General features: G+C 31.5%; 1 protein-coding gene across 2 annotated transcripts; it reads right to left on the bottom strand.

Moving 5' to 3' along the window:
* Positions 1-501: 501 nt before the first annotated feature.
* LOC125068190 (SPRY domain-containing SOCS box protein 3-like) lies at positions 502-11,994 on the bottom strand. Of its 2 annotated transcripts, XM_047677237.1 has the most exons (7): positions 11,584-11,994; positions 11,294-11,487; positions 8,836-9,064; positions 7,092-7,325; positions 6,346-6,419; positions 4,318-4,508; positions 502-2,819 (listed from the first exon to the last, which is right to left on the bottom strand). In XM_047677237.1, exons 1-7 carry the CDS (start codon positions 11,717-11,719, stop codon positions 2,816-2,818), a joined length of 1,062 nt encoding a protein of 353 aa, XP_047533193.1. In that variant the 5' UTR covers positions 11,720-11,994; the 3' UTR covers positions 502-2,815. The 2 variants fall into 2 exon arrangements, with proteins under 2 accessions (XP_047533193.1, XP_047533194.1); XM_047677238.1 differs by lacking the exon at positions 4,318-4,508.
* Between the last annotated feature and the right edge of the window lie 84 nt (positions 11,995-12,078).

Raw genomic sequence — 12,078 nt, 5'->3', positions numbered from 1 at the left:
AATAATATTCATTTTTCGCCCAGAGAATTGGAATGGGAATTAAAAGAGGAAATACTGTCAGGCACTATTATTGCCACTATTCAACGCGGTCATGATTTTTACAATACTTTATTATTTGTTGTATATAGATCCAGTTGGCAGTAACTAGCTAATGTTATAATATGTAGATATAGCAATTTTGAACTAACTCGTATTTTGGGAACTCAATGTTATTTAAAACGGTATCTTTTAAAAAAGGTTCTATAACAAACGGTGCGTTTACGTCATCCGAGCGAAGTTTCAAGTTAAATAATAAAACTTAATATATCTCCATATTTATTATTTAATTTACAATAAATCACTAAAATACCCGACTTAAAAACGGTTAAATTCAGGGATGGACTCCTTTGTTATCCCAGGACTTCCAGGTTGAAGAAATAGTCAGTCACTTGTTACACAGTACTATATATCTATCAATGTAAATATAGTCTTTAAGGACTTACAAATAAAACAACATTCATATTTAAACATTTATTTTTACCGATTACGCAATCCATTTAGTTGAAATTTCATTTCTACGTGATTAATTTAATAGAAAAAATGAAGACACTGTTATAATATATCAGGATATTAATTAGATTAATATACAATTTAGAATTTGTTGATAACCACCATATTCTTGATCCAAGACATGCGACTATATACATATAAATAAATAGTCTGGAAAAAAGTTATACTTAGATTTCGAATTTCATTATAAATTAAAATAAAAGCTTGTTAATTGGATTTATGAAATTTGATCATATGTCTGAACTCGACTTATAAGCTATCTCATATAGTTACACATTCAGAAAAAAATAATAATATTTTAGATGTTTAAAGTTAATTTACAACGATAATTGATTCCCATACATAATTTAAATGTGGAATAATTTAAAAATACAACTTTTAAATATGGGATATTATAAATATATTTAAATTTATAAAATAAAAAGTTAAAATACATTATTCTTATCTGCGTATAGCAAATAATTAATAGTTTTAAGTCCGTCAAATGAGCACTATTTTTAACCTTAAGGTCGCGATATGAAGAGATTTTTAGTTGTTCATGTTGTAAGGATGTATGTAATTTGTGAATCTTCTTATAACAACATTGATATTTAACATACTCTTTGCCACATACACGTCATACTTTTCAGTTTTTATATAATACCCAGTTTCCGAGAGCCTAAGGCTTGCTATAAAAGGCAAGTATGGCACTAGCTAAAGATCAATCGAAGTCAAACAATCTTAGTATTTAATTAACATAATTATGTAAGTCAAATGTTGGATAAGAGGAAATACTGAGTTTCTTACCAGTTCTGCTTCTACTAAACCGGCTTTACAATTCTGTTAATTGCCAATTTAAAAGTACTCGTAAAAGTCTTCTTTAATAAAGAAATTTTAATTTGATTTGTACAAGTTTTATTTCCTTACGCGTTTTATTTCAAGCTCGCATATCCGACTCCATGAATATTTCGTTAATAACGAATATTATAATCTGTCAGATTTATTATCATCGCCATTTTGCACTAATTTTAAATTTAAAGTAATCATTTTGAAATGTTAGTTTTATTCTAGCCTTCCAACTTCTCTTACAGCCTCTTCTTGGAATGGATTTACAATAACAATAAATTGCTATACAACACCAAACATTGTATGTTTGCCGGCGTATAACACACCACTACTACACTCACACACTTTTATTTTCTTACTAACATTTATCCCTGTCACAATCCGTCATTATAGCTAAAATATATTCGATTTATACGAAACATTTGATCATCTTAGTTTACAGACTAATTATTTAAACACAACTACTTGAAAAACTTTTGTGAAAGTCATATTTTATGAAGATAAAAACATCAAACACAATATTTAAACTACTTTGACAAAGCTAAAATAGATTGCTATCTTTCACTTGCACGAGGTTAAAAAACGACGTTAAGTCCTTTAGCCCTGTCAAATATAGTACAAAATAGAGATTATGTACTTGGATTTTCAATGTCACTCTAAGTAGTTTGAAATTACATTACAAATTACAGAACTAGCAAACACAAAACTAAGTGCTGATTTTTAAGGCTGAGTTTGTAATTTTCAGTTTTTGTGTAAAGAGTTAGTCAATATATTCTACTGAAATATGAATATAATTAAATAACGTTTTTTATATATTGAAGAATATCTTAATCTAATAATAACGTTTTCAAAACACTAGCCTATTTAAGGAACAAAATCTACCATAAAATTATATTAATAGTTGCGACTAGGATTGGAACCATCGTCGCTCAGGATTCGCTTATTAAACTTTTGCTAAATTTACAAAATTCTATAGCAATATTATACGTTCGTAGCAAACGCTCATTGTCATGGGCGCAGCCAGTTTTTTTCTGAGTGTGGCACAAGGTATTACAGCAAACAGCCTAACGCCTACATACATAAGTTAAAAACTTATGACTTACAATTTGAAAAAATATATATTAATTATTTTAAATCTACTCTATCTTCTAGTCTAATCCACAATATTCATTTAAGACAAATACAACACTACTGAACAATAATAAGAAAGTCGTGGCAAATGTATTTGTCAGCTGTAGCTGACGACCCAACGTGGTACTCTCTAGCTACGTTCATGTTAATTCTACTACAATACTACTATAATGTAATATTACTAAACACGTGAAGTATTCAAGACCCATAAGATATTGTTTATAGCTTTACTCCCACACGACGATCCGATAGTCAGGTTCGACGCTGTCCACGTAGTATCCGTTCACGAACTGATCCGGAGTGACCTCGTTTAGCTGAAATAAATATTTTTGAATGTCTATTGTTTTGAATTTAAAGGCAACCCCTTAAACGCATAAAATGAAAATATTCGAATTCCCACAATTTAATTGTTTGAACAATAAAGTATGTTTAACTGTGATACAGCTATCCATGATAATATCGAAATAAAGTAATAAAAATATAATATTAAAAAAAAAATTGATTTTGATTAAAAACAAAAAAATGATTGTTATTGATTATTTTGTTATCAGTACCAAACAGACACAGATGTATGAAATGTCTATTAGATGAATTAATTGAAACATTAAAAATCACTTATTTGAACCCATACTTTAATAAAAGGTTAAGTTAAACTAATGCTTGTGATAAGGAATAGCACAACGAGAGAAAGAGAGAGAGCGAGGGGGGGGGGGCGGTTAAATGATAGTCACTATTCAATCTTTAAACATAAATATCTATATCATAACTTGCTAATATTAATAATGACAATTCAATATGTTTTGGTTTTTGAAAAATCTATATGATTTTAATTAAATATATTAGTGAATGAGTAAATTGTCTGTTAATATTATTTTAGTCGCCTTACAGTAAATGCAGTAAATATTTAAAAAAATATATTATAAAAATTATATTTTAAATATATAATTATAGAAACGATAAAAAAATAAAACAAAGCAAATGTATCACAGATATTTTTTAATAGAGGGAATGTTTCTTTTTTTTTTAAATTAAACAATTTTATGCGATTCATAAAAATTTTCATAGTTTTAGTTATATCATTAATTATTTTGTATACCTGCATATGTTTAGTATTCAAAAATCACATTTCAGATTTTAAATTCAAACGTAAAGCAATGACTAGTTTAGAGCCGTTAAAAATAAAAATAAATAAGTCCCCTTAATTTGTCAGTAAAAATATTATAACTTAAAATACTATTAAGGTAAAGATAAATTGATGGTATACTCAATTACGTGGGTTTATGTGTAATCACTGCTTGAGTAAATATAATATATTTTTTTAGACATTACTTTAGTTTACAGAAGAACTCGTACCAAATGAAGGTTTGAATACATATTATAAATAAAGTCATGTAAAGCTATTTTATTTTTAAAACGCTTAAAAATATAAAGACCCGTTTAGGAAGTCATTGATTTTGAGTTACCCGTATTAACAAGGCTAAAAAAACATGGCTTCAAATTTCAATCGATTTGCCTGCTTTACCGATAAGCTGCCGGTAAAACAGTTATGACGATTTTAAGTAATCTGACGACATACCTATTTATGAAAATATAACGACCGATTTGTATAACTATTGGAGAAATCATGAAGTGAGAACCGAATCGAATAACATTGATTTAGTATGTTATTTTATGTTTGGGATGTTATCTTATGTGTCTAATGACTTCAATTAAAGCGTGATAGACATGAGAAGAGTGATAATGAAATATGTAATACCAACGTGGACCTCAGTGATCTGATATTTGAATAACAGAGAACTAAGAAGGTTGTACCAGTTTTGTTTTTCGCGTTGCAGCGTGCAAGAGCTGTCACGTAGATTGTCGTTCAGTTCAAGCAGCTGCTCATCCTTCTCTAATTCATCTTCAAAGTCATCCTCTCCGGACAGTTTTAATTTTGACAAAGACCTTTCTGGTGAAATTTGAGGAGAGAATCGAAGGAACTGTGACTCATCCGTCGAGAGAACCTGAACCAACAGAAAGACCAGAAACAGTGACAAAAAAGAAATATCTGATTTTAGAAAGTCATGAATATACAGAAAGGCCGAAAACAATCGCTATGATCAGATACGTAATAATGGGTATCATTGACAGAAATAACAGAGATGGTAATGTCAGAAAAAATAGAAGGCATTGGAAAAAAAACACTACGAAAAAAAGTTTAAATACAAAATAAATCTAAAAGAATGAGGAATGCTTAAAATGCATAAAAAACTAAGAGAAAAACAGTTAAAGTCTGCAAAGTTTTCATACAATTATTATTGATGTTTTACGGGCACTCAGCAAAATTCGCATTTAGTTTATAAGAGCTTTCTTTTACAGTGCACAAACGACCCAGAGGTCGTATGGCGTTTGTGCACTGTAATGTACAATGTCTGCATTGTATCCATTTTTTCTAAGCAGCACATATTTTTCCATTTTTGCAAAATGCTGTCAATCGTTAGATTTCGTGATCAGTCAGACACTCTATAAAATATTATAAGACAGATCAACATTATTTGAAGTACATCACCAACAAAGATATGCTAATATTAAACATTAAAACGTTTAGAAACAATATACCAAGAATAAAATTCCACGACACATCAAAATTCATCTCGTGACTATATTCACGGAGACAGAATCTTGCAGACCGTTACATAGAATTCAACGAAGAACAAGAGACAATGAATAACTATTACAAAAATTAAACCAACCGACTGCCTTGCGAAAAAACAAAGTAAAAAATTTATAGCCAGAATCACTCGGGATGATGTAAGGATTCTAACAAGGTATGATAGAACACAGAAATACACATACATGAACTCTGGATATCACATAAGGTCTTTACAGACCAATGTGACATTATCATATTGCCATAATAAGGACATTTTTCTCTTGTCTACAATTACCGAATTAAACCCCAGAGAGGAAAAAGTTGATACCCATTTGAAGAAAATCACATCACACTGAATGTAGAGATCAACGACGAAAAAGGTTAAGCGATATCATTGATCGCGATGTTTAATAATCTATGATATTCATCATGGCGTCCTGAATGTCAACGAAGCTCTCATCGGAGTTTTTAGAGGAAATTTAAAGTAGTTAAGTAGTAAAGTGGAATAGTCTTGTATTGTAAATAAAGATAGCGAAGCTATAAGGAAACCGCATGGAATGCTTAAATAATGTTTATTTCTTTATTAATCAGTATAATGTATCTTTATTAACTATTCTACTAGACAGTTGTATTTTTTTTTTTAATTAGTCTTCTGGTACGAAGCTAATGCAACTTTGTGCAAAAAGGCTTTAACTTGGATAATACTATATTAAGAATTTGCTAATGTTAATACTCGTAACGTGGTCTCAAAGAAGTGTGAATAAATTTATAGTAAGTCTTGATGCAGTGAATCTTAACATTGAAACTATTTTAGCGTCTTTTAACCTATCCTTGTCAGAGGACAAACTCACGACTAAGATGACAATGTGTGTAGCCTAGTCATTGGAGATTTTTTTTTTTTAAAAACAATTATAAATTCTAATTTATTTTTACACATCTTAAATTGAGTCCGTATATTATTAAGCGCACTTTGTTAAGTTTTTGTCACTACTATAACTGTGAATGTATTAATACAAAATAATGTCATACTAAAATAATGTCTATAGGAGTTATATGTTGAATTTTTTGGGTTGCCAGATAAAATAAATGTTATTTTTGTCATTTTACAATGAAAAGGTGAAATAATTATTTAAAATTTTTAAGGATTTTTACTTCTTATTTTTAACGAAACTCCTAACAGTATATTTTTTTATTATTCGTTTACTTACCATACTTTTCGTCATTTTCACGGCTTCAGTGCCAGCTGATTCGTCCTTTTCACTTTCGTCGTCCGACTGTCCTCCTAGAATTTACATAAGTACACAAAATTTAAAAAAAACAAAAGAATGGTAATTATTGTTGCTAAATCGTCACTTTCACCCTAAATTATATAAACCATATTACCGTGAGGGGGTGTTACTACAAAAAAGACTGCATCAAAAATTAAAGATAAGTAAGAACTTCAACAAAAATATGTTTTAATTGATACCCTTACTTTCTTTCTCTTATCTTCAATTCAAATGTGACAAACACGCATAGTATGCATTATGATCTACTATAAAAAAAGTTAATTAAAAATGTTTAATCTATGTTATCTGTGTAGCAAACAAATGTCAATGGGGGGAGTCAATGACTTTTTATCATTGTTTGTTGTTTACTCAGTCTCGTAGAATTATTTTTTCGTCTAACGAGATTAGGAAGTAACCTATATATTTATCTGTTTCTAAATATAATTAAAAAATAAATCCAAGCAGTCGTTAAATTCGAATCTCCACGTACAATAATATACAATATGAATTTGTCAACCGGGGCATTTTATAGGCTTATCTTACAAGATAAATCTTAAGGTTAAGCGAAAATTTTCCATAAATTTCATATAGATGCATTTAGTTTCGTTCACTAACATAATACATCTATCAATCGATGAGTTGCTGTTCATTCCCACCGACTGCAGAGTCTCAAGCAGAGGACTCACCTTCGGAGGGCAGCGTGAGCCAGAACTGCGAGCGGAAGGTGTACCACAGGCCGGGCGGCAGCCGCAGGCGCCGCTCGTGGGGCGCCAGCGAGGGGGCCAGCACCTTGGCCGCGTCCACCAGCAGCGACGCGCGCCACGACGCCGCGTAGATCAGCCGCATGGACGACTGCGCCGCCGTCGAGCTCACCATGGGGTACAGCGCCTGGTGGCGGCGCAGGTTGTAGAACGATATGCCTGCAACGGGACCCCTGTTAGTCATCACTGATAGCACGACTGTATTACAAGACGACATAGCTCAGTTGATAGAAAAATTACAAATCCGAACAGACGTTTTTTGAACTTAATTTATCTTTTTTTATATAGCGTGATAACATGCACGTTAGGTATATATACATTTATGCTAGACGAACATTTATGTAAGTATTATTTTCACTATCTTAATTCATAACTTTGACAATTGAAATAGTGGAAATGACTAGCGAGATTCTTGCCAGTTCTTCTCCTTAGAATGTGGTCTCATTCTCGCCAATCTGACTTTAACGTTTCAAAGAACACAAGATAGGTGTTATATATCTGTAATAGGTATTGATATACATATAAACTCATAATTGTTGTTCCCTAAGCAATTAGTGGTGATTTTACTTTTATCTATACTATATAGCTTAACCTCTGAACCAGTTGTGGTCGTAAATATAATAATCTTACATTATATAATAAACAGTAAATTGCAGTAAGTTTGTACATCTGATATATACATTTATCATAACTATATTACTTATTATCCTACATACTATGATGTATGTATATTTATGAATAATGTTTTTTAACTACTAAACCTTTGGTTGTATACTATGAAAATTCGGTACAGAATCGTCGACATTTTATTAAAGGTTATTTTTTGTAAATCCTTTTTTGACCTTACCCTCTTTTCTGCTAAGTCATGAGTCATATTTTTTTAAAATATTGACACTATATTCAGTAGTAGACACATGTAGGCGACATTATGTCTACTAGTTCCCGAACCATGAAGCTTGGTCCGAGTTATAGGGGAGAGGAGGTGATTTGATTCTATGACAGGTGTTAGGTACCCTTTCTGTACCCATGGCAACATTTTCGAATTTATAATATCAAGTTAAGATATCGGTGTGAGAAATAGTGTCTCGCGAAGATAATATTGAACACAATTAAAATTAATCTGTACTATTTATTACAATAGTCGATAAACTGTAATAACAATGTCTGAGGCTAAGGATCAGGCTAATTTTAATTACAACTTGTTTAAACAATATGATAAAAGTATCGAAAGTAATTTGTTGTCTCGCTAAACAAGTGCATGATGTGTGATCACAGGAGAAGTATCGCATTATAAGCCAGGGATGTTATGGATGTTTAATTTCGGTATGGCACTGTATAAACGAAGTCATTATTTCTAATAATGACTAACTGAATGTGGAGTAATTAACTCCACATTCAGTTTTTATCCAAAAAAATCGTCGGTTGAGAAAAATTTACTCATCGACTTTATAATCTTTGAATGTCTTTCGACTGAATAAGGAGCAAAGATAAACATATCGTAATTTAAATATTTCTTATGATTTTCTGGTTAAATCTTCGGCAACATTATTAAAGCCATTTTTCACGCATCCATAGTGAATAACACAGATTATATCAAAGTTGGTTATATTTCTTGCTCTTGTGCTTGGAAATGTTAGAATAGACTATAAGTATATTGATAAGGACATACCTAGTGGTTTCCTATTCAGGTAGAACTCGAGCGTGCCTCGCCACAAGTCCACTCGCACTCCCACGATGCTCCCGCGGCAGAAACCGGCAGAGTCCCGGGCGACCATTGCGTTGTGTCGCACGGCCCCCGTGTAGGATAGCCCGTATGACTCTTCATCTTGACCGAGGAGAGAGGTAAACTTGAATTGAGATTCCGCCGTGTCTACTTTATTCGTGCCCAGCCCTACCATCTGTGAATTATGTTTAATATTTATATCCTTATCGAAATGACGATTATGTATTCGGCCAAACAGCAATTATGTGTTTCGGTTTGACATCTGATTGAGTCAGTGAAACTACAGACACACAAAACATAATATTTTAGTGCCACTTGATGGCGCAAAGGCGATGCAAGGGATGGTTGATACCATCAGGAACATTTGGCTAACTATTCAGAGGCAGTTCGCTAACTTAAAAACAATAAAAAAAACTTAACATATTAACGAAATTAGTACCAAATATTTTAGATTTGAGTGAGTTTATTTTCTTGTTAATGCAATCATTAACAAAATTCCGAATCTCACAATATCCGTTTTAATACAAAAAGTTTATTTTAATTAGTGAAAAATTGGCAACTACCGTGTTACTTGTGAATACTGCTCGTTTAATTCCACATTAAATCGTAAGCATTACATTTTATTTAAACTTTTTTTGCAGCTGTTAATGTTTGATCTTACAGGAAAAAATGGAAACTCACAAACAGTCGCAGCATATAAGATTTGTAAAAGAAATAGGATTGTTCGTATATGCTACAACGAACAATCCCAATTAATAATAATAATCTATTTACTGTCGTCCCTTTCCCTCGAGTCACAAATTTAGTGTATACATGTATTTAATTATTAAACACATTTAACGTTCAACGGTTAACGGTTTACTAGCAATGTAAAAGTCGCAGGTTGAATTACTGATCCCGGTCGTCGTCCTACTCCTAGCCCCTGCATTACGCCTTATCTCTACTAAAAATATTAGATTTTATCTTGTAATGCCAAACAAAAAGTCATGTAGACCAAAATAGATGAAACTTACACTAAAAGATGCAGCACATCTTGGAGAACGGATTGGTATATAATATTATTAATATAAGAAGTGACAAGCGAGAATTTGATGCTGTTTGATGATGATGGTGACCGTAACAGTGTAACTACAGGCACAAGGGACATAACGTCTTAGTTCCCAAGGTTGGTGGTGCATTGGAGAAGGTATGGTTAATATTTCTAACAGCGCCAATATCTATGCGTGGTGGAGACCACTTAACATCAGAGGTTGCCAAAACGACGGTCCGCCTACCCATAAAAAAAAAAAAGAACAAGACTCAAAGCCATATGCGACGTCTTATCAGTGATCATTTAATTAATTGGGGTATTGTCCTATGATAACGAAACAATGTGAAAGTATAAAGACACATTAGATAAAAGATTTGGATATAGTTGTCATTGAACTTATATTAATAAAACATTCTTATCAGTATCTTAAAAAAAAGGTTTCATTTATCAAATAGTTTGATAAATAATTCTATTAACTCGTATCTCTACTGTATTCGTGAATTAAATTACCACCGGTAGCTTCACTTACATGAGAGTGGGAAAGGGGATCAGTTTTAGGAACCCAAAGTCCTTTTCATTAGCCCAGTAGAGAAGACATTAAAGTTTAACAAACCTATGAACTTATAAATAAAATATAAGTTACAAATTTGTAAAAAAATGCTTTGTCTCAATCTGTTATCAAATTTTTATTTATGATCATTTTTATTTAAATTATTCTATATTGTTAAATCGACATTACGTATATTAAAGCTTGTAATGGCTGGATATATCTTTGTATAATATTCTAAATAAATATATACAGATCTTATTATTGCACGGATTTTAATAATTTTCACATAATATCGTAATCATTTAAACATATTGATGCAATTAAATTTTTTTTTCAATGGGGGAAACAATCCCATGTTCCTAAGTTAAGGTTTAAGCCAGGAATTAACTTTCATTATGGTTGTAAAACCCAGACTAAAAATAATATCTCAGAAAATATAAGTAAATCTCTCTCTCTAAAATAAAACAAATTTGCTATGCAGCTCCTAAATTTTTAATAATTATTTTGTAAGATCTTCGTGTTAAAAAGTTCTGTTTTATAAACTTTAATTCTATTTTAATAAACTATATTTTAATGGAAAAAAATCACAGTACTCATCTATGAGACACAAACATTGGATTCCAGCAGTGTCCTTATCTATATTTCAAAATCACAAAATTTTTAGAAAAATTGTATACTTAAATTTTTTAAATTTATTATAGTGGTCTGCCTTTATATTTAGAAAAAACTGTAATGTGACGATTCAAAATTGCTTTTAGAAGTATATTTTGAATATAAAATATTTTGATTGATTGATAGAGAAAGTAAAAGTAATAAATACTTACAATATCTGTGCCATATGTGTCCGTAAGAATTTTCACTTCCCAGTAGTAGTGGTGGTTGTGCAGCAATGGTGTATCTCCTTTAGCAGCAGCTGTGCCCGTACTGTAGAAAGGATGGAAGGTGACTTGCTTTCTGTCTTCGCTAATTACTACCCGACTGGAGCTACTGTCTGGAGTCGACCATCGCCATTCACTCACTAAGAAATATGAATAAGTTAAGTTTCAAGTTTAAAATCTTTGAAAATATATTGATTATATTAAATGACTCCAATCCAAGCGAGGAGAACACTCACCATCATTGTCTTCCCCGCAACTGCAGGCTCTTAACTGCTTCCAAAGAACGGGTGTTTTTTTGTTCCAGCATTTGCAGTAGGGTTTTGCCCTTCTTTCGTTAGCCCTAGACCGCGAGTTTGCTGGCGCGATCAACATAGTGACCGCGTAAACAATGAACTATAATATTAAAATCATAAACTTTTCCCACAACACTTCGAGAGAAAATGAATTTTGCAATTTAAATAAATGCAACGCACTACGGTTTTCCCGTAATAAAACCCACAGCAACATGAATATATCTGATATAGACTTTGCCAGTCACCAGGGAGAACTCTTTAAAAATTTATTGTCAGGCAGATCGAATAAAATAGTGTAACAGTAGTTTCAACTTTCAATATTTTAACATTCATATACAACCAACAACAAAGAACTACGAATGGCAATTGGCACTTGGCAGTTGTAATGATATTTATATGACCTTAGCTTTCGTTCATAAATATTACCCAAGTTTTAAA

This window comes from Vanessa atalanta, chromosome 13 (assembly GCF_905147765.1).
Source record: "Vanessa atalanta chromosome 13, ilVanAtal1.2, whole genome shotgun sequence".
Classification (NCBI taxonomy): Eukaryota; Metazoa; Arthropoda; class Insecta; order Lepidoptera; family Nymphalidae; genus Vanessa; species Vanessa atalanta.
This window is presented reverse-complemented; position numbering and strand designations above follow the sequence as displayed.

Excerpts from the sequence above, each read along its gene's own strand:
- LOC125068190 (XM_047677237.1), bottom strand. The coding sequence starts at position 11,719 with ATGTTGATCGCGCCAGCAAACTCGCGGTCTAGGGCTAACGAAAGAAGG. Across the intron at positions 9,065-11,293 it reads ACACATATGGCACAGATATT|ATGGTAGGGCTGGGCACGAA; the intron begins GTAAGTATTTAT and ends CATAATTCACAG. Across the intron at positions 7,326-8,835 it reads CCTGAATAGGAAACCACTAG|GCATATCGTTCTACAACCTG; the intron begins GTATGTCCTTAT and ends GTCCCGTTGCAG.